General features: G+C 55.4%; 1 protein-coding gene and 1 long non-coding RNA gene across 7 annotated transcripts in view; one reads left to right on the top strand and one right to left on the bottom strand.

Annotated features, from left to right (window-relative positions):
• Positions 1-9,779, top strand: part of LOC121010151 (uncharacterized) — a 54,091-nt gene extending 44,312 nt beyond the window's left edge. The window contains exons 3-5 of one of the 2 annotated variants that reach the window (XR_005781023.1): positions 4,749-4,825; positions 7,398-7,460; positions 7,551-9,779. This is a non-coding gene — a long non-coding RNA (uncharacterized LOC121010151). Of the gene's footprint in view, positions 1-4,748; positions 4,826-7,397 lie in introns of both variants that reach the window. The other variant, XR_005781022.1, reaches the window with a different exon arrangement.
• Positions 1,315-19,914, bottom strand: ADORA2A (adenosine A2a receptor). Of its 5 annotated transcripts, none has more exons than XM_040443547.1 (5): positions 19,568-19,630; positions 11,058-11,258; positions 10,744-10,928; positions 9,774-10,358; positions 1,315-3,109 (listed from the first exon to the last, which is right to left on the bottom strand). In XM_040443547.1, exons 4-5 carry the CDS (start codon positions 10,103-10,105, stop codon positions 2,203-2,205), a joined length of 1,239 nt encoding a protein of 412 aa, XP_040299481.1. In that variant the 5' UTR covers positions 10,106-10,358; positions 10,744-10,928; positions 11,058-11,258; positions 19,568-19,630; the 3' UTR covers positions 1,315-2,202. The 5 variants fall into 5 exon arrangements, with proteins under 5 accessions (XP_040299481.1, XP_040299484.1, XP_040299480.1 ...); XM_040443550.1 differs by lacking the exon at positions 19,568-19,630 and having other exon boundaries at positions 1,315-2,173; positions 2,347-3,109; positions 11,058-11,312; XM_040443546.1 differs by lacking the exon at positions 19,568-19,630 and having other exon boundaries at positions 11,058-11,312.
• Positions 19,915-21,458: the final 1,544 nt, after the last annotated feature.

Raw genomic sequence — 21,458 nt, 5'->3', positions numbered from 1 at the left:
CCAAGAAGCCTCAGTAAAGACAGGAGAGATAGTGTTTTTCCTTCTCTACCTTTATGGTTCTCTTTCTGGCCTCTTCCCACCAACTGGTCATGAGGACCAACAGCATCCATGCTCCTGGTCTCTTAGGCACAGCCCAGGTCACTGATCCACCCTCAGCCCATAGCACAGACCAAAGTGTGTAGGAGAGAGGAGGCATGTCCAAGCTGGCATGGACAAGGATGGGCTTGTGCATCTATTTCAGTGCTGCTTAGCCCTGGCTGTCCATAAGAATCCTTAGGGAACTAGTGCTGCCTGGATCCACTCAGTATGTCTGGGGCAAGGGGTCAGGCTTTTGTGCTTTTCAAAGTGCCTTAAGTGTCTCTTCTGGGCAGCCAGTCTAGAGGACCTCTGATTGATGTAACAGTAAATAGCTAAGCAAATCTGTGTTGGTTTAGGAATACTTACATATGCAGTGTGTACTTATAAGTATACTTATAAAAATATAAAGATGTGCAGTGGAACAAAATGAAATCCTAGGAAAGTGATTGTTTCCAGGTATAGGCAGCAGGGTAATGAAATGGGGAGGGATCAGATGCTTCCACTGTAGTTGTAATGTTTCATTTCTTGAGCAGAGTGGTGGGAACCTGGTATCATTTCATACTTTTTGCTTTGGTTGAAATAGTTCATCATAAGAGCATGAATTTCATAGTCAAACCTGGGTTTTTAAGTTCATTTCTGCTACTTACTAGCTGTGTGACCTGGAGCAAGTACTTATCTGTTCAAAAGAAGTTGTTTAGTCATCTGTAAAATGGGGCTCCCAGGGCTGTGTGAGGATTACCTGTGAAGTTCTAACACTCCTTATAGGTTTCTTCACTGGGAATAGGAGGTGGGGTAACTCCAGGGGAAGGCAGTTGAGCCTTTCCAGATCCCTTTGTGGCCTCTCAGCTAAGGGGTAGAGCAGGGCGTGGGGGAGAGTAGGGCACTGCTCTCAGTGGACAATGTGGGAGGGAGGAGCCACACCCCACACTGAGGAAGTGCCTAGGGATAGAAGGGTCCCTCTCTAGAGGGAGGGCAGCTGGGGAAAGAGTCCTTCCTCCCACAGCCCCTCTCTCACAGGAACACAGGTCTGGGGGCTGCTCGTGGGCATTTAGATTCTGGTGCATATCCAGATAGCCTTTTCCCTTGGAAGATGGGAGGCTGTGGAGGCATCCCCAGGCAGGCAGACTGTCTGTCTGCACAGATGCACATACTCTCTCACACATGCAATACACACCCATATATGTGTGTGCCAGGCCTGGCTATGGAATGGGGAAAGGAACTCAGACACCATTCTCATTGGACAAGTTTAAAACACAACATGGCTCATTTTTATTTTATCTCAGAAAAAAACATTCCCTTCAGAAGGAAAGGCAGTTAGATAGGGCCTCTAACTGGGCAGCTCTGAGCTACCCAGGCACACCCCATGGTGGGCCAGTCCCCACCTCCTCCCTTAAGCCCACAGTCTGACACCATTCCATTACAACTCCCTGTCCTTGAGCCCAGCTCTGTGGCCTTAAGAAATGGCCCTGGGACTGATGGGGTAAGAAGTGCATGGCAGCTCATGGCAGCCAGTGAGAGCTGCCTGGGACTCCCTGGGCTGACCTCTGAGGCCAGGTTAGCAGCAAGACCAACAACAGACCCAGCAACCAGGGAAGGAAGATGATTTAAAAAAAAAAAAAAAAAAAAAAAGGGGGATTTCTTCAGTTTTAACATTTTCTCCTGGAAAAAACAAAAACAAAAACACGCCACCTCTGGGCACAGCAGCTCCTGAACCCTTGGAAAGTCTCGGGAGGGTGGTGTGTATGTGATTAGGGGGGTCTGTTGGAGTCACCCCCAGCCTTAGGGCTAGCCAGCCTGCTCTGCCACAGCTGCTCTGTGAAGTTAGGGTGGTATTTCTAGATGCTTCGAGTGGGGTACTGGGCCCTGCCCAGCCAAGATGTTCTGATGCCGTGGCCCTGACCTGATGCAGGGCCTCCCAACATGAAATGTCTGCTTCCTCGGACTCCAAACCCTTCCTGCTGGGCCTCATGCTGCTCCAGCCAGGGTACTCTCCTCTCAGTCCAAAGTGGGAACTGGCCACAAGAAGGGTCTCCAGGCACATTCATTCTTCTCCCAACGTGACTGGTTCCATCCACCAAAGAGAAAGATTTCCTTCCTGGAGGAAAGGGCAAACTCAGTGGATCATCAGGACACTCCTGCTCCATCCTGGGCCAGGGGTCCCTCAAGGCCAGGGGACTCTGGGCATGCTCCCTTGAGCTCATGGCTGAGGAGCTCCACATCTGGGAGGGCCATGTCCCCATGGGACTCGTGGGCACTCCCTCCACTCACCAACCCCAGGGCATAGCCATTGGGCCGCCGCTCAGGATGGGGGGCACTGCCATTGGCCCACACCCCAGGAGGATGACCATTGAGGCGAAGGCTGATCTGCTCTCCATCACTGCCATGAGCTGCCAAGGCCCGGGCACTGGTGCCGCCTGCCTTGAAGGGCTCCCGTCGCCTCAGGATATGGCTGCGAATGATCTTGCGGAAGGTCTGGCGGAACTCACGGATGCGGTAGGCATAGATGAAGGGATTCACAACGGAATTGGTGTGGGAGAGGATGATGGTCAGGTACATGAGCCAGAGCGGGGCATGGTTACACTCTGGGCAGAAGAAGGTAAAGCAGTTGATGATGTGCAGGGGAAGCCAGCAGAGGGCAAAGAGCCCCACAATGATGGCCAGCGACTTGGCAGCATGGACCTCCTTCTGCAGCGTGGACCGAGTCCGCTCCCCCGGCAGAGGCTGGCTCTCCATCTGCTTCAGCTGTCGCCGAGCAGCCAGGAAGATCCGCAAGTAGACACCCAGCATGAGCAGCAGGGGCACCAGGACACAAGCAAAGAAGTTGTAGTACACCATGTAGTTCATGGGAACCACATCCTCGAAGAGACAGGCTACCTGGCCCTCCCCACAGCCCTGTGAGTGGTTTTTGCCCTCCTTCGGCTGGCTGCAGTTGTTCCAGCCCAACATGGGAGTCAAGCCAATGGCAAATGACAGCACCCAGCAGACTGCAATGATGCCTTTGGCCCTTGTGCCAGTCACCAAGCCATTGTACCTGGGGAAAGGAGACCAGCATCAGATATCTGAGAAACCAAGACAAGGAGAGGCTAAGAGTCAGAAACCCAGAGAGGCACCTGGGCCTGATCTGCTGACTGTAAGGTTTTGGACCACTCACTTCCTGCCTCCTAGCCTCACTATCCTCCTCTGTTCAGTGGAGGCCCAAGCCCTTGCCTTTTCCCACAGCAGGAAACAGGAGAGCCGGCCCCCTGGAAAGGAAACCACTGCATAGACATTCAGATGGTTACCAAATAGTATTAAAAGTAGTCCTCAGACTCCGTTCTCTTTGAGGGACTTAATAAGTGAGAGAACTTATCACCTCCACGTTAGTCTTAGTTGATGCTAGAGTAAGCTTTCCTTAAAAGTGGGAATAAGCCAGGAGGGTACACTCATTGGCCGGGGGCAGAACCAGCCACATCAGACTTGTAGGCGATTCATGTCTCTTGTACTCCATGCTCTTCCTTCCCCACTTGACATAGGGTCTCCAGAAAGCCCTCAAGGAGAGGTGGCACAGAGGGGAGGAGGGAGTCGTGGAGGTCCTGGGTCAAATAACCTCTCTGCCTTCCAGATTCACCCACAGCCCTCTGGAGAGACATGAGATTGATATGTCTTAACATTTAAGAGGAAAGAATTGCATGAGGTACTGAGGTCCAAGGAGGAAAAGTAATCTGACTGAAATCACTCAGGACTAAACAGCCAGATGCAGTCCCAGACTCCAAGTGTGACCTGATCTGCCAGCCAGAAAGCTGGCCCCAAGTCCATAGAAAAGGTGGCATAGATGTTTGTTTTTAGAGTGGGAGAGAGAGAATCTTGTCTTTTTTTTTCTTTTTTTAGACACACACACACACACACACACACACACACGCTGGGGAGAGGGGCAGAAGGGGAGAGAGAATCTTAAGCAGGCTTCACACTCAGTGCGGGGTCATGCCCTGAGCCAAAATCAAGAGTCAGACACTCAACCAACTGAGCCAACCAGATGCTCCGGTGGCATAGATTTTACTTAAAGAATGGGCAATCAAAAAATTATCTCTGACTGAAGAAGGTGACCTCAGTGATCTCTGAGAGATCACCATTTGTTTAATGGTTTTGATTCTGGTAACACCAGACTGCCCTCCCCTCTACCTGGTAAACCCTATCCATCCTTTATGTTCAGACTAGATACCTTCCCAAAGAAGTTTTCTACCCAAGTGCACCAAATCCCTACTCCATCTGGGCCCCTGAGGTAGGGGGCCCCTTTGGGACAGGGCTTTCCTGCATCCATCACTGTACTGCCAGCACTAAGAAAGCAACACACAGCAGGTGCCAAGGAAAAATGTGCTTTCCTTAATTTCCAGAATTGGAAACATCCACAGAAACTAGTCCATGGGTGGCACACATGGGCCTACAGGTAACAAATGTGTGAGGCAGGCTGGCAGGGCATTTATTGTCTGTATAAGAGACAGTTGACGCTGCTCAGCCCCTGGCCGCTTATGCACAATGTGCTTCCAGTGCTGCCAGACCTCAGACGGGGCTGAGGAGCTGATTTTCTAGGTGAAATCGCCTGTGGTTTAAATTTTGTCAACAAATTCAAATAAAGGGGGATAAAGTCTTGTGGCCTCTGACCTCTTATCTAATCCAACTGCCTCATTTTATAGATGGAAAAACTGAAGCCTAAGGAGAGGAATGGACTTACCATGGACATTTCAGGAGCCCAGAGGCAACTCGGGCCAAGGTAAGTCTGTCAGTTCTGAATCTATGTCAGTTTTGAATCCAAAGAATAACTGGACAGGGCCACTCCCAGGAACCCCTCAGCCCCATTTAGCAGGGGCTTGGGTGCTTGCAACAGGAGGAGGGTCATGGACTTGCTCACTTCCACCAAGCCACAGAGAGCCTACATGGCCCTGTTTCCTATTCTGGAGCCTCAAACACAAAGTCTTAGGTTTTTTCTTTTTCTTTCTTTTTCCATTTAATACTTACACAGCACTTGCTGTGTGCCGGGCACTGTTTTTGTACTCTGCTAATTATAATTTATATAATCTTATTGAATAGGAAGCTATTTTAATGTTGGTATTTTTCCTGAGAAAAGGGTATCCCTCCCTGAGTTCCAGTGCTAGTGCATTCCTGTTTTGCCATGTTCTGTCACTCTGCATCTCTGAGCCTCAGTTTCCTCATTTGCAAAATGGAACTAAGAATCCAGGGCCTGTGAGCACAGTCCCATGAGGGCAGAATGTATAATCCGTGGGTGGGAATTACAGGGGGGTGGACTGTGAACTGGGGTAAGTAAGAACTTCTCAGCTAAGCTGTTCACACAAGAAATGGGCTGCCTCAGGCAAAGTGAGCTTCCTATCATTTGAGGCAACCAGGCAGGAGCAGATGGTGTAGAGATGGTGTAGAGGACCCTGGAAGCCACCTGCTTTGGGGGTTTTCAAATTGTCCTCTAGCAGCTGACCTTCTTGCCCGCATTCCCAGGCAATCACAGAAGGAGGCTGCTGAGGAAGGGAGGCAGCTTAATATTCACTGAATGAATGAGTTGGTGGGGACACCCAGGCCCAGACCAAAGGCTTCCGGGGACAGTTTGAAAATCCCTGGTCTGTCCAGTTGTCTGCTTTTATGGACAAGGAAACCCATGAGCAGAAGTCTGGCACTGCATTTTAAAAAGAAAGCCCCTTGTGAGGACAGAAACAAACATACATTAATAGCACTTGACTATGCCTGCAAAGAATATCTCTGGGCAGATTCTCAACACTGCCTTCCAGGAAGATAACTGAAGGTAGGGCGGCGGACAAAAGAGACAGTTTTTCACCATATACTCTGTTGTTCTTTTTTAATGTTTTAGTATGTGCAGGTAATAACTTATTAAACACACACACACACACACACACACACACACAGAGAAACATCAAACAGATTAGTTTTATTATTCAGAAGAAAAGCCTTTAGGCTGAGCGCTCTGGACCCAGGCCCCTGGGGAACTGGAACAGCATTAGGGCCCAAATAGAACAACAGCCAAGCCATAGCCTGGCCCAGGGGCATCCCCTTGGGCTATGTCTCTGACTTATGGCAATCACATCTTGACCTCCTAGGGCCCAGACACACTGTCCAGTGGAAGGGGTGCCAGAGGTATCCAGCACAACAACACTCTGCCATTTGGGGGAGCCCAGAGGTGTCACAGGAAGCAGGTGCCAGAGTGCTGCCTGCCACATTTGGAGGTGCCTTTGTATCCCTGCATCTTTCAGCTCACAGGTGCCCCTTCCTGGGGACTTCCCATCACCCATGTTGGAGACTCATTCTATGATCCAAGAATACCACCCACAATTCTAAGTGGGGCTTCATGTGCATTTTCCTTACACTGAGAGAAGGCGGAGCTTTCCTAAGTTGTCTAAAGGAGCCAGTGATCTAAGAACTGAACACCCATTGATGCATGGGTGAAACCCAAACTCCCTTCTGAGCATAGGCAGGCCTGAGCTAGCCTCACACCCTCCCTGCCCTCCTGTTCTTCTGTCTCTGTCACTTCTCCTGTTCCAAGGCCCACATGGTCCTTCCTTCTTTGTGGCCTTTGTCTAGGCTTGGCCTACTCATATCCATCCTGCAAGACCCATCCAGAGTTACCTCCTCCTGGGAGCCCTGATCCTACCTTCTTTACAAGCCAGGGGGTTTTTGTCCCCAGGCAGTGATTCACCACATACAATTCAGGTCTTTGCATCAACTGCTGCCCCACATGTAGTCCGTTTCCCAAGGAGAGCGAGCACTCACTAGGGGTTAATAATGTGAGAGGCAGGAGACAAGGGGCGCAGAAGTCCCCTAGGATATGAAAACCTTTGTCTCTCACTCTGGGCTTTCTGTCTTCCTCCAGGGACACCAAGAGCTCCCATCTCTGCCTTTGGCCAGGCTGCTTCTCACTGGATTCCTGACTAGGCCCTGCCCTAGCCCACCAAAGGTCCCTGTACTTGGGAAGGAGCACAGATTTTTCTGAAACTGAATCCTTTTAACAAAAGAAAGAGAGATGGGGAGAAAGGAAAGGAAGAAGGAAAGAAGGAGAGAGAAATAAATTAATGGTGAGTGATGCAGGCCTAGGGCTAGGCATCCAGGGCAGCAGTCAGAGAATGGACACCTCAGAGTAGCCAAATGGACCTCCAGAGTGGAGCAGGAAACAGCATGCAGAGGCAGCGAGATTCCCAGCTGGCAGGGAATGTGGGGGAGGCAGAAAAGGCAGCCTGAGTCAGGCAGTGGCTCCAGATCTGCCAGGAGCTCTGGGTTCTCATTTGCCTTCACGTCATTCCCTCTTGTACCCATCTTGCTCTCAGGAGCCCCTACCTGGACACCTTTGTGCACCTTGCTGTCCCCAGCCCAGGGCCCTTGAGGAATAGGTAAGTGGAAAGACCCAAGGGAGTCTGGAACTTTGTGAAGGGCCCTGATGTCCCCCAAGTCACGAGAGACTTTTCTTTCTCCTGCTGTAGCCTCCCCATGAGTAACACAGGGTCATCACGTCTTCCCTGGCCACAGTGCTAGGCTGTGAAGATCAAAGGAGAAACTGTGCTAACATCCTTGGGCAACTGTGAAGCTCTCTGCCTGAGGTAGGAGATAAGTACCATCATCCTCATCCCTAATGGCTCCCAGATCCAAGAGATCCAGGCTGACCCCTCCAAGGCTTTATCAAGCAATGCTCAAACAGCCAAGTCTCGGTGGAACTAGGTCCTGCTCTGAAGATCATAGGTATTGGTGATACAGATGGGGCAGGGCAGGTCCAGGATCCATTCTGAATCTCCAGCAGCTCAAGAATGGGCTGAATCCCCACTTGCTCCATCCCACCAACCTTCCCACCCAGGGGCCTCACCACGCCCATCTGTTCACTGGACCCTCACAACACCTTTGTGAGCTTAGAAGGACAGAAAGGCCTATCCCCTTTTATAGATGAGGAAATGGGCCCAGGGAGAGACAGCTGACTTTTTATGGTCACACAGCACGTCCCATCCTCCTACATCAGGAATCATTCTCTTGACTCTTAACAAAGAGAGAGATAAGAAAAAGAAGCCAAGACCCTTGCAACTGAGCCCTGATCTCTCCTTAGGATGCCGTTGCCCTTTGAATCAGGGAAGGAAGTGAAAGTGAGGTCTCTGCTTCCCCACTGAATGTTCCTACCAGGGCTGGCCCAGGCCCAGCCCATGCTCAGCTTGGCTCCTTAAGTAGACACCAATTCTCTGCCTTCTAGTCCACCTGGGACCCCGTGTTCTGAGCGTTCCTCAGGGAGCCTGGACTCTGAACTCTGCTCTGCACTATCAGACTAGTCCTATATTAAGACTGGCTAGAGTCTCCTCTTTGGCAAGAGTCCTAGGCTCTCCTGAGACTAGAGCATCCTATAGGGCCACGTGGGGCCCTTCACTTGAGCAGCATGATGAGGGTGCCTTCTTCCCCCTTAGAGCCCAGGTGACAGGAGTGGCCACCTATTCCTGGGAGTAGGTCTGGGAGACCAGGGCTGCCCTGTTCCCCAAAGACTGGAGTCACAGTGGGTGACAAGTCACATTTCTTCCTAGGCCTAGTCCCAACTGTGCTACCAACTCATTGTGTGGCCCTGAGGGCTGGCTCCCTTTTCTGAGCCTCATTTTTCCATCTAGAAGATGAGAGGAAATGACCTCTAAGGGCCCCCTTGGTTTGACACTCTAAATTTCCATTTGCTCATTGAGCCTGCTCCTCTTTCCAGCTGGGGTGCACTCTGCCAGCATGGGGCTGCTGAGGGTTACTCTGGAGGCAGGCACTTCACTTGTTTGGGAGAATTCACTACAGGGCCAGGTACCCTGGTCCTCTGAGACCTCCCTCAGGGTCTGCAGCCACCCAGGCTGTGGAACCCAGCTCCCAGATAGAGGGTCAAGGAGGTGGGGCAGGAGGTTCTCCTGCCCCTCACCACTCCCCCCACCTTGGGGGGAGGAGAGAGGGAGGGACCTACTTCCTAGTTTCATCTGTGGTAGGTGGAGGCCACGTTAAATAAACTCAGCCTCGGGAAAGTCTTCATTTACACAATACATAGCTGAAGTCACTTCACAAAAACCCCTTTCCACTAGCTGAGCACACAGGCTGTCTCTAAGACCATCAGTACTTGCTGACCTGAGGAGCACAGAATTTGCATATAGGTCTAAGTGACTCACTGTGGCATTCAGCCAAGTCACTTCCCCTCTCTGGGTCATTTTCCTAATGTCCACACTGTGTGGCTGGCCCAGAGGAGTTAGGGCAGGCAGGCAGGCGGGTTTCTGGTTCTGAGGGCCTGTGGTTTCCCGTGGTGCCCTGCCCCGCCCCAGCATCATGCTGTGTGAGAAAATGGCCCAGATGCACCACCCAGGCCTGGGCCACACACATCTGCCACAGTCAAAGAGCAGCAGCCTCAACCAAATAGGCTGGGGAAGACTGGGGAGGGCCAGGGTGCCTTGTGCCCACAGGGATCAGCTAGATTGGCATGATTTCTGGCCATGTGCCAAGCCCTGGGCAGCCCCAGACTGAGCCCCATGACCCTGTCCTCAGCTCAACACACAGACATCACAGACTAAATCCTAACCCCAGGTTCACCCTGGCCCTGGCTTGGCGCAGACCAGACCTTGGTACAGGCAGCCTTTTCATAGATGTGAACCTCAGCATGAGGCATGCCAGAGAAGAGAATATGGGCAGCCCACCGCCCACAGCCCCCAGCTCACCGGAGTGGGATGCGGATGGCGATGTAGCGGTCAATGGCGATGGCCAGGAGGCTGAAGATGGAGCTCTGTGTGAGGACCAGGACAAAGCAGGCGAAGAAGAGGCAATTATGGCAGGCAGCACAAAACCCTGTGCTGATGGTGATGGCGAAGGGGATAGCGAGGACTCCCACAGCAATGTCGGCTGCCGCCAGTGACACCACAAAGTAGTTGGTGACGTTCTGTAGGTTGCTGTTCAGCCACACAGCCCAGCACACCAGCACATTGCCGAGGATGGCCAGCACAGCAATTGCCAGCTCCACCATGATGTACACCCAGGAGCCCATGGTGGGCATGGCCGCAGACAGGCAGGGTCAGCAAGGACACGGGCCAGGCCAGCTCACGGTCCATCGCTGCAGTGCAGCTGGCCCTGCCCAGGCCCCTGAGCCCCTTCTTCACAGGAGCCAAGAGCGTCCCTGCAGGCAAGCGGGGGGGGGGGGGCTCCCCAAGGACTGTTTCAGAGCCAACTCTGAGTCTCCAGAAACCAGACCCTCTTCAGGGGCTCCGGCAGCATCTTGGCTCAGCTCGGCTTCACAGTCCCCGAGGCACCTGCCAAGGGAGAAGCCTTGTGAGGAGCTGGACCATGGGCAGAGAGGGAAAAGCTGAAGATTCCCAGAGGTAGCCCTCAGCCCCAGCTTACCAATGCCCTCCCTGCAGGCCAGGCATTAGCCTGAGAACAGCCCACTGTGCCCTGCCCCTCCCACCCTGGACACAGAGGGCTGGGGGTCAGCCTCAGTCCTTGTTTTTTCTAGGGGAGCCAGGAATCTTTTTAAAGTTAAGTCACTTGTGTTGCCCCCACCCCCACCCCATGCTCAGCTTCTCAAGCCTTTTGTGGCAGCCCTGCCAGTCTCCTGGGTCCCTGAGCTCACTGCCACCCCCATGACCCTTCCAGAAAGGCCCCCTCACCCCCTTGGACTCTCCCAGGTCCACCTACCTTCTCTCTCAGCCAGCTTCAGTCTGCTCCATCCCCCAAGAGCTCTTCCTGGGAACTACCAGCACCTGCCTAAGCTGCTAGGTTAAGGAGCAGGCCTAGAGTTCCAATCTGGAAGGACCTGGGTGGTCCATCTTGTCCTGTCTTCCACTGCTGGCAGCTAAGCCCCCCTGCCCTTGCTGGTGATGCTGCACAGTGTGGAGGAGCAGTCACCAAGGGAGCCCGCTCCTCAGCAGCCCCTGCCAGCTGACTGCACATCTGGGCAAGGGAACCGCCTCACCTCCCCCCCCTCCCTCCTCCCACGCCCGCTCCCCAACCTGCTCCTCTGCCTGGCTGATGCCAGGACAGACTGAATTCAGTTTGGTGCTGTGCAGAAGGCAGGGTGCTCAGCCAGGACTTCCTGGGGAACTGCAGGCAAGGATGTTTTTTTTTTCTAGGCCTCAGTTTCCTCATTGATACAGTGAGGAGATTGGACCCCAGATAGCCTCTGGGGGTCATTTCAGCTCTCACTCATGATTCTATGAGAAGGAAATAAACAGATCTTAAAGGGCTCCCCCAGAGTGAAAATGTCATAGAAATGTAAGGAATTGCTGACCCTCCTGAGAAGCACAAGCAGAAGTAGAGGTCTTGGTTTCCCCCAGCCCAAACCCCTAGTGTTCACCCTTGAGCTTGTGAAATGGTCTCCATATCCCCTACCAGCCTAGGGGCCCCTCCCCACAGCCTCTGCCCCCACCTTATCATGCTCACATGTGCTGCCCAGTGGTGTCCCCTCATGCCAAGTCAACCTACTCCTCCCGTTCTGGGCCTTCACAGGGCCCTAGGTGCACATGGGCGGCAACTGCTGCCTGCATGGAGACAAGAGGCCCAAAGCTGCCCTTCAGCTTCCCACACTTGGGCTCAGGAAACTGCATCCTCCCTCACTCCTCCAGGACACAAGGGATAGAGCAGGGCTGGTGATCTTGGGAGAAGGTCACTCGTCGTCCCTGGCCATGTTCAAGGGGCCAGGCTGCAACAGATGAACACCAAGTTTCCTTCTGACTCCTGTGTGCTTCAGGCAGCTGGAACTATATCCAAGGGGTATTCCCTATGCCCACTAGGAGGCTCCAATGGAGCACGCAACACCAGGAAGCAGGACAGAGAAGAGGAGGCAAAGTGCTTGAAAAATGGGGGGGTTCTTGCAGCCAGCCCAATGGCTTCTCTCAGGCCTGGCAGGGGCCCACCACCAAGAGACCATGAATGAATCTCAGGGCCCTGCTATACACAGGGTACTTGCCAGCCAGCTGCTCATAAAGCATGTCACTGGCAGAGGAGGATCAGACCAAGTCTCCTGGTGCTATCCCTGGCCACAGAGTGTCCCTTGGTGCTCCTGGCCTATAGCCTAAGACAGCATTCACCAGGGACCCCCCCTACCCCACCCCCAGCTGCAGAAGCCGTGTGTCTAGGGTCTTGTTTTTATTCTCCAGAAGGGAAGTGACAGGCCCTGAACTACTTCCCTCCTAGGGGCCTCCCAGGCCCAGCACTAGCAGCAGGCCACTGTCCAGGCCAAGGGAGCCTTAGGGAACCCTACCTCCTCCTACCAGTGAGCCGCCTGCTCTCCTAGCCGCCTAACCATCACCTGCCACCCTTCTTACCCAGACTTCAACCTCTCCAGGGGAATTTGCATTCAGAGGCACCACAGCCTCTGCCAATCAGACCAACCCAGGCTAGAAGCATGACTTGGCCCCAGACCACTGTCCAGATTCAGAGGGCACCTGGCCTGGGGGAAGATGAGGTGGGATCACCAACAATCCACCTAACCCAAATACGTATCACATTTCTGTGGAGCCAGGCTGTCCTGCCCCAATGCCCTGAGCCCTACTGATGGGGTCACACCACCAGCACCCGTCCTGGATGCCAGGCTGCCTCCATGAGCCAGGCTGCCCGGAGTGGAAGGACCTTCAAGGGGCCTAACCCAGCCCTCTGTTAGGTGAGGCTCTCTTGGCAGCCCTGGGTACCTGCCTACATATGCCCAGTCCTCAGGGTCTCCCTACCACCACCCTCTGTGCCATGGGCCCTCATGTTGAACAGCACCTGGGACCAACACTCTTCCTGACCAAACTGAAGCTACCTTTCTACTGCCCACCATGCCTGGGGCACCTTCCCAATCTCACTGGATGCAATGGATCTTAGTGGTCACCGATCCTCCTACCCACATCAGTCTTGCAAGGGGCTAAAGGCACACCTAATGCCCCTGAGTCCTAAAAGGCTGCCTCCTTGCACATCTAGTTGCCCATCTGCCCTTCCTACAGCATTTCTGCAGGCTCTTCTAGCTGCTGCCAGCACATCCTGGGGTGAGACTGGCCTGGCCTCACAGGAAACCTGGGCATCTGTCAAACCAGAGTGCTGGCCCCAAGCAGCTTAGCTGCTGCTCTCAACTCTCACTGCCCTCATCAGTGGAGCTCAAGGCACCAGGGGGCAGACAAGGCAGGGAGAAGGCTGCACAGCCTCCTACTGGAGCTATTTTGTGGGAAGGTTGGGAGCTTCCCAGCCATAGGTGGGCAAATCAGTCTGGGAGGTGGGGGCATCCTAACTTGTGGCCTTTGCCAGACGTTCATGGTATAAATGCTCCCCATATGGCCAATTTCAAGCTACTAATGTATGTATCACTGACAGGAAATGGCAATTAACACAACTCGAGAGACCCTATGCCACTAGGTTCCAGCCGCCACTAAGCCACCACACCCTGCGCTCTCCCTGGATGCCGAGACTCTACGCAGACCTTCTTAGCTTGTGCAGCCTGCTTGGGAGCTCATGATGTGAGGGCACAGGGACATTGCGGTCATCTGTGTTCTCACTGGCCCCATGAGCCCCATTTTACAGATGAGGAAGCTAAGTCCCAAAGAGATTAACAACCTCTCCCATTCTTACAGATACCAAGAGCATAAAAGGGTGAAATAGAGCGGAGGGAAATGCCCATAATAAACACAGAAGCAGGAAGATTTCTTGGGGCCTGCTGGCCCCTCTCTGCTTCCCTCCCTTCTGAGGCCTCCTAGAGTGACAGGAAGGTTGGAGGCCCAAGGGGAGGGGGCCAGGGGCGGAGCCAGGATCTGACAATTTCCTATCCCTCTCTGCTGACTCTAATTCTTGAGTCATTTGTTGCTAGCCAGGAGGGGAAATTAAATGTTAATAATGTAATATTTCCCTGTGATTATCCTTCTTTGGGGACAGGGCAGAGGGCAGAAGCTGTCCCATATAAACTAGAGACACATGTTGGGGAATGTGCATGATAAGCCTTGAAAGGACAGCTCCCAGGATTCCCAGGAGTCAGACTCAAAACTGCTGCTGCTTCTGGCCTTCCTTCTTATCCCCACCAACCTGGCCATTTTAATTAAAACTCCATTTAATCAAAACCCACATATTTCCTGGCCCACTTCTGGCTCCTTGTAAGTCAGACTAGTGAGGCTTTCTGTACACATGCCCAGATGGTGGCTGTACACCCCAGAACCTGCCTTCCAGGCAGGACCCTGCACCTCTGCTCCTGGGTGCTGCTAAGGGCAATAAACTAAGCCAAGTGTAGGGACTCAGACCTGGCATAACCATGCTTGGCCCATTCCTGGGCTCCAGAATCCTAACCTGTGTCTCTTCCACTACTTCCTCATAGCAAATGTTATACAAATGCCTACCCTGTGCCATGCAGCATCCCAACTGCTGGATCACAGGGAGCTCTGTGCCACGTGCTACTGAGCCTGGCCTTAGCAAGGTCCTGAGCCTACAGCAGGGGACCTGGAAGGAGGAACTGTCCCAGGAGAGTGTGCTGAGAGCCAGCTGCTGCCTTAGTGTGCAGGTCACTCCCTGTCTCCAGGGCCTCCATTCCCACTTAAGATGACCCTGTAAGCCACAATTTCAAAGCACAGGAGAAAAGCTCAAGCTAAGAAAGATAAAGCAGCAGCACCCTGAATATGGAGTTTCATTCATTCTGGAAGAGGTGAAGGTCATAATCTAATAATGTTTTTCAAAGACATTTAGGGTCTTCAAAGAGATGAAAAAAGGAATAGCACCCATAAACAAGAAGGAGAACTTATGGCTTGACTGGCAAAAGCGAAACAAGAACAGGTGAATGAATATGAGCAAGAAAGAATATAAGGTCCCCAAAATGAAAAGTCAAGGGAATGAGAAAGAGAACACCATCAACACGATGCACTTCAAGCATGTACACAATTGAAGAGACAACTGGGGATCTGAGGAATGATCAGCCCTGAGGTATTATCACAGGAACTTCACAAAGACACGAAGCCCAGCAGGAGATACAGTTGACAGACACAGAAGGTAAATTGAGAAAGAAGTATGGACATCTGTCTAATGGGAGCTCAGTGAGCGTGCAGAGAGCAACAAGGAAAGAAGAAATAGCTAGACAGGCAGCTTAGCTCCTGCTGCCAACCACACGCCCTCCGCTAGCTCTGTCATGACTGGTGTTTGGAGTGGCCCAAGCCTGGGCACAAGCCTCCCAGAACCCCAGGGCCCTGGGACCTATCAAGCCCCATCAACTGGAGCGGGACCAGTGTCTTCCGGTGCTGCCTGGAGGAAAGCCGTGGAGCACCGGTGCCTCTTGCCTCCCCACTTCCCTCCCTGCAGGATAACTTCAGGAACATGGTACAGGCTCGGCCCAAAGTATCAGGCAGGCATCCAGTGGTACCCCCCTCTCCCACAGGCCCTCCATGTGGCTGCTGTTCTCAGCTCTGGGAGGGCAGGATGTGTGCAGGAACCAGCCGGGTGGAGAGCCAGTTTCCTGCACTGAGTCTAGCCCCCCTAGAGCAGCCTCCGCAGCACCAGCCCCTGGGGCCACAGGGCCTTGCCACAGCTCCTTTCTCCCCACAGGGGGCCCAGAGTTCGTCTGCCATCCCCGAATGTCCAGGCCAGGTACTGGAGAGACTGCATCTTCCCAGCCTGAGGTGGCCATTCACCCTCTCTGGGCTGAGCAGCACCAGCCCCTGCCCAGCCCTCTCTGCTGCATCTGATGGCCTCCCTCCAAGAGGTCACCCCACACACAAGGTGCTGGGTGCCCACTCTGTGGTGGAAGGAGCTCAGGTGGGATCCCACTCCTGCTCCATCCCACATTCCTTGAGATCCTGAGCAGAGTCTTCCCTTCTGTACCGATGCTCCTATGAGACAGCACCCTGGGAAGTGCATAGCACCCACACCTCCCTGAAAAGAACCCTCTAATGGTAGGATGACAGGCACTATGATGCCAGAAAGAGATGTGGGGTGGGGGTGAGGGGAGGCGGGGAGGTTCCTAGATGGCCCTAGTGGGCCTGGGGTGGGGCCCTGGGAGAAGGCTGGCCTGTTGGAGGGCAGGAGCTGCCCAGAAAGTGGAGGATGGGAGGGAGGCAGACCCACTTCTGGGGTCCCTGGAATGAAGGCATGATGATGCAGCCCTGGAGGCTGAAGGGAGAGGGTAAACCAACTGCAGCATGGCCTGTGGGCTGGCCCAGATGCCACACGGCTCTGCCACTGCTCCTCGTTCCATGAGGTGCCCCCCACCCCCACAATTTGCAAAGTCCACTGAGGAGCCAGAGGTGAATGCCCCTGTGATGGATGGGCAGACAGAGACCACCAGCCCAGATACTAGGAGAGGCACCAGAGTGGTGCTGCCTGCCTCTCCCTGGTACATTAAGGCAGCCTTTCCTCCCAAGTGATAGCTGGGCTGGTGGGTGTAGCAGCAGCAGAAGTGGGAGCAGCACCAGCCCCTGCCCAGCAACTTCTGAAACAGGACTGTCCTGCAGAAGAGGGCCCAAAGCACTGTGGATGGTTTCCCAGAGGAGGGGCCGATTGGGCTGGACTTGGAGGACAGGGAAGTGAGGGAGCAGGGAGGGAAGAGAGTCCAGGCAAAGACAACAGCCTCTGTGCGGCTCAGGGGCCTGAGGGAGTCCTGGAAAGCTGGAGCACCCAGCTCCCATCTGCCCCCGGCTGGAGTGAGAGGCAGCTGGTCTTCCCCTCCACCTAGACCTTCCCATCCCCAGAAGGATCCCATGGACTCCACAATACAGGGGTCCTTCTCATGATTCTATAGGCGGGGGCTGGGGGATCTTTGCCACTAAATGGCCCCTCCCTACCACCTAGAGCTCCCAGGCCTTGGCCAGAAGATGAGCAGTCTCTTGGGGAGTGGCGGGGGGGGGGGGGGAGTGCTGTCTGCATCCCAGCTCCAAGCTCCTATCCATCCCCCACTTCCCTTCCCCATCTGACCCCAGCCCAGACCTCCAGGGTACTGCCCTCAGGCACCACAACCCAACTACTCCCTCCAACGTCCAGACCATGAGGTAACCCCTCCCTTCTGTGACTGCCAATGCTTCCCTGGGCCCAGGCTCCTTCCCTGGGGGTTCAGACTCATTCCTTTTGCCTGCTCAGCACCTGACAATCTCCTCAGTAGCCCCTGACACACACCCCCAAACTCCTTCTCAGCATATACTTCATGCCCTAGCCATCCCTCTGGTCATCCTCCCCTTAGCTTCCCGTGTGCACAGCTTTCAGTGCCCAGCTTGAGTTGCAGCAGATGAGACAAACGCCACAAGAAGGTTGGGATGGCTATTCCAGCTCACTGGGGTAAGGTAGCTCAGGAATGCAGTTAGATGCTTGTTTGCAGGGTGTGATGCCCTGAAACCAAGTGCTTGCCTCCAAGCCAACTCCAATCCACATGTCCCTCTGTCAACAGTGATCCCCTGTGGTGCCCCCCACCCCACCTCAAGGCCAATAGCCTCCCTCTGTTCCCTAACTAAAGCATAGACCCCAACCTGTCCTCTGGTCTGCCTTGCCTCTCTCTCATGCTCATCTCTCATTTACTCTCCACAACCCTGTACACCAAGCATTGTTCATTCCATCATGCTTGTTTTACGAATAAGACAGATTCTAAGGGGGCAGTGACTTGCCCAAGGCTGCCCAGCAAGTGCACCAAAGAGGCAAGAGCAGAACCCAGGTTTGGGCATCGAAATCTGTGGTCCATTGGGTACCCTTGAAGCCAGCCTCTCTTGGGCCGTGGGCTCCTGGGGGGCAAGACCACAGTGTGGTTGGGGGCCTACACTTCACAGACCAACATGAGGGAGGGCAACATGTAAGCCCCCAAAGGTTGGCCAGGACTGGCCTGGACCAAAGCCTCTCTCCTCCCAGCCATATCTGGGCCATCCTCAGCTTCTCTGAGGTTATGAACAAGGAAGCTGGCTTAGCCCAGAACCTGATCTGCACTGAGGGGATTGGGATGGAGGGGCAGTGGCCAGAGGGACACTGGAAACTGGGAGAACCATGAGGACTCTAAAGGACAAGGACAGAGCAAGGAGGTGTTGACACCACTACCTGTGGACAAGCCACAGTGAGGAGCTCCTGTCATAGACCCGCTGAGACCCGAAATGGGGAGCTGGCCCACAGGGCAGAGCCTTCCCAGCCCACCCAAGGCCTCCAGGATTAGCTACAGCAGGACTAAGGAGGGAGCCCCTGACCCCACAACATCCTCCCTGGCCCACTGCGCTCCAGAGAGCTCCCCAGCTCCCCATCATGGACCCTCCCCCCCCTCCCCCCCACCGGCGGGACAACCAGGAGCAACCATGTTGGGGAATGGAGGCAACATGAAGTCTTCTGGAGGGTGCAGAAGCTGGCAGTCCAGGCAGCTGGACAGCAGAGACCAAAGAGGGCAGCCTGAGCTCTAGGCCAGAGGCAAGCACAGTCCCTTTGGGTGGAAACGGGCCTGGGTGCTCCCTACGATGGTGAGAGACAGCTGGCCAAAGGGACAGCCTACTCCTTTCCCAGGGGCCAGCCACAACTCCAGTCCTAGGGAATGGGGGATGGGGAGACCTGCCCCCCAGCTTCTCTTTCTCAAACCCCAACAGATCCCTAGGGCTCCACCTTCTTCCCATTTTACAGTATGAAAAATTAAAATCTAAAGCGGCCTGGCAGTGCCAGAACGCAGAGATCTCTGTGCCGCGGGGCCTCGGCCCCCTCGTTTATCCTTTGGACCGTCCTGCGCCAAGTCCCTCGAGGGCCGCCACCATTCCCGCCGTTCCTACCTCCGCTCAAAGCAGCCCGGCGGACGGCCTGGACCAGTCCGAGCCGTGTACCCACCCTGCCCGTCCTCCGGCCTCCCCTGGGTCCCCTAAGTCCGGGTCCCGCCACCACTGTCCCCGGAACGCGCCTGCCTCGCCCCGGCGTTCCAGACTCCTCGCCGCGCCCCAGGCGTTAGGGATGCGGAGCGTCTGCCCTCGCCGTTCCTTCCCCGGAATGCCGTCCCCGCCCCGGGCTTCTCCACCTGCGGAAGCCCTCTCTCACCCCCGGGGGTCCAACCCGCCCTCCTTCAGGCCGCACCTCGGCGCCCCCAGCCCACCCCAGCCGGCCGCATCGGAAAGGTTCGCCGAGTGCCCTGGGGCTGGCCAACGGCGCCTGGACGGACCGACGGACGTTCTCCGCACGTCACCTGCGGGTCCAGACGCCTGCCCCACACGCCCCGCCGCCGGGGCCGCCTCACTCTCGGGCCCCCTCCCCTCCCCGCCCACCCGTGCGCACCTTCCGGTCCAGTTTGGGGCGGCCCGTTGGGTCGCACACCGCTCTTCGACCGAGTTTCGGACGTGCGTCCGCGCCTGAGCCGCCCTTGCACCCGCCATTTCAGCCCCCGCCTCGGGGCAGGGATCGGACCCCAGCTCTGTGAACTCGCTCTCGGGGCGGCGGGAAGAGAGGGTAGGAGCGGCGGGGTGCCCTGAGGGGAGGGTTCCCGAGCCACCCGTCCCTCCCAACCCCACAGCCTCCGACGGTCCCCTGCCACCCGGCCGCCCGCCCGGGACCTCGGGACCCCAGACCGGAGACCCCTCCTGACCTGCAGCTCGCGCGCCGGCTCCCGCTGTCTCCGCGGCGTCTCGGGCTCGGGCTCGGGCTCCGGTCGCGCCGCTCACGGGCGCCCCCTGCAGGCGGCTTCGAGACCCGCGCTGTCCCCGCCCCGCCCCGCCGCGCGGGGAAACCGAGGCCCGGAGTGGGCCCGGGGATCGGGGATCGGAGGAGCCGGCCTGAGAGCCCGGCCGATGCCCGCGGTAGGACGAGGCCGCAACCGGCTGGACCGTACCGCATCCTCGTCCACGGCCCTCAGCGCGCTCTTCCCGGCTCGAGTCCGTCGGGCCTCCTCCAGAGCCACACCCCCTCCTTTCCTTCCACCACGAGCGTCTGGCCCCAGTCCTTCTTCCCGCCCCGTGAAGCCCGCCGGGCCCCTGGCCTGTATTCCCTTTCCTCCAAGAAGACTTCAGGGCTGCCCCTGCCGTTCTAGTCTTCCCAGAGCTGTACTGTCCCTTATCATTGAAGCTGAGCTGGTCAGTGCCTGCCTGTGTCATCCCTCCCCAGTGTCTAACTGTGACCCAGGAAGTGCCCATGCCAGATCCTCCTCAAGTCTTTCCACGGCTGCACTGTTCCTGATAAAGCCCAGTCTCCTTCCCTTGGCATTCAAGGCTTTCAGCGATGAGGTTCTGCCTGGTCTCCAGCTTTGCCCTCCCTTCCTGAGTCCTGCCCCAAGCTGGGGGGTGGGGGACGCGGTACCTCAGCTCAAAGGATGCCTCTAGAAAGCTGGCCCCAATATCCAGTGACCCATCTGACTGTCCCAGCACAGACTCTGGGGCCAGGGCCCCTCCTGTTCTTATAGCCTCTGGGGCCCAGTTGGGACCTGTCCCCCCACTTCCACTTCTCTGAGCAAAGTGATGGGGAGTCACTTTCTGTGCCATACACTAGCCTGGAATCTCAACCCCTTGGGCTGGAGTCCATTCTCCCCTCATCCCCAACCCCATGTTTTAGATACTTCAAATTGGGAATGACCTCACAACGGCCCTAACCCAGCCATACGAGGAGACCCGCCTTCTACCCTTGTATCAGGACAGAGTAATCCCAATTCTGTGCACCGCAGGATGAACTGCATCAGATGGTCACAGAGACCAGGACATTGGTGGCCAAGGGCTTGTGGGATTGCATTCTTGAACCTCCTGGGGCCAGCACAGTCACAGGGAAAAGCCCAGGAGAGGGGCTTGCACAGGGCCAGACTGGACCCTCGAGCTGAGGCCCTGGCAGGAGCATGAGGTCTCCCACAGGAGAGGACAGTTAGGAGGTCGGAGCCCAGGTACAGCTGAGGAACTAGAACCTGAGGCCCATCACTTGCCTGGATTCAGCCTCCAATGCCTGACAGCCTCTTCCAGCTCTTTCCCAAGTCTGGGCTCTTGTCTCCATTCAGCCAGCTCGGCCCCTCAGGTTCCTGTTTCCCCTAATACCAGTATTAGGATAGGCCGTGGCGGGGTGGTAGTGGGGCAGAGGAGGGCGGACTGGGAGCGGTCAAGACCCCAACACAACTCCAGGAAACCCAGGACCTCATGGTGAGATGCAGAAGACTTTTCAAATTGGGAATAGTTCCTGGATGCCTTTCCAACCTCCAGCCTTGCCCTGTCTCCTACTTGCCCCCCGCTCCCCAGTTTAGGAGTTTGTGGCCCCAGCCCTCTTCCCACTCACCTCCTGTGAGGGGTAATGGGGGACGGAAGGGTGGTGCTCCCCACCAGGCAGGGACCCTACCGCTGGGGCAACACTGGTGCTGTGGCTCTCCCTCAAGTCTTGAGTTTCTTCCCATAGCCTCACCTATAAAATGGGAGTTTTGTTTCTGCCCTGCCACCTCTTGAGCCAGAGTCAGACTATGATGTACCAGCTGGGGGTGCTGCCTGGCCAGGGGATCCTCCCCCATGCCC

Source organism: Herpailurus yagouaroundi, unplaced genomic scaffold (genome assembly GCF_014898765.1).
Source record: "Herpailurus yagouaroundi ecotype Mexico unplaced genomic scaffold, PumYag 191, whole genome shotgun sequence".
Classification (NCBI taxonomy): domain Eukaryota; kingdom Metazoa; phylum Chordata; class Mammalia; order Carnivora; family Felidae; genus Herpailurus; species Herpailurus yagouaroundi.
The sequence above is the reverse complement of the archived record's forward strand: the minus strand, read 5'-3'. Positions and strand labels throughout refer to the sequence as shown.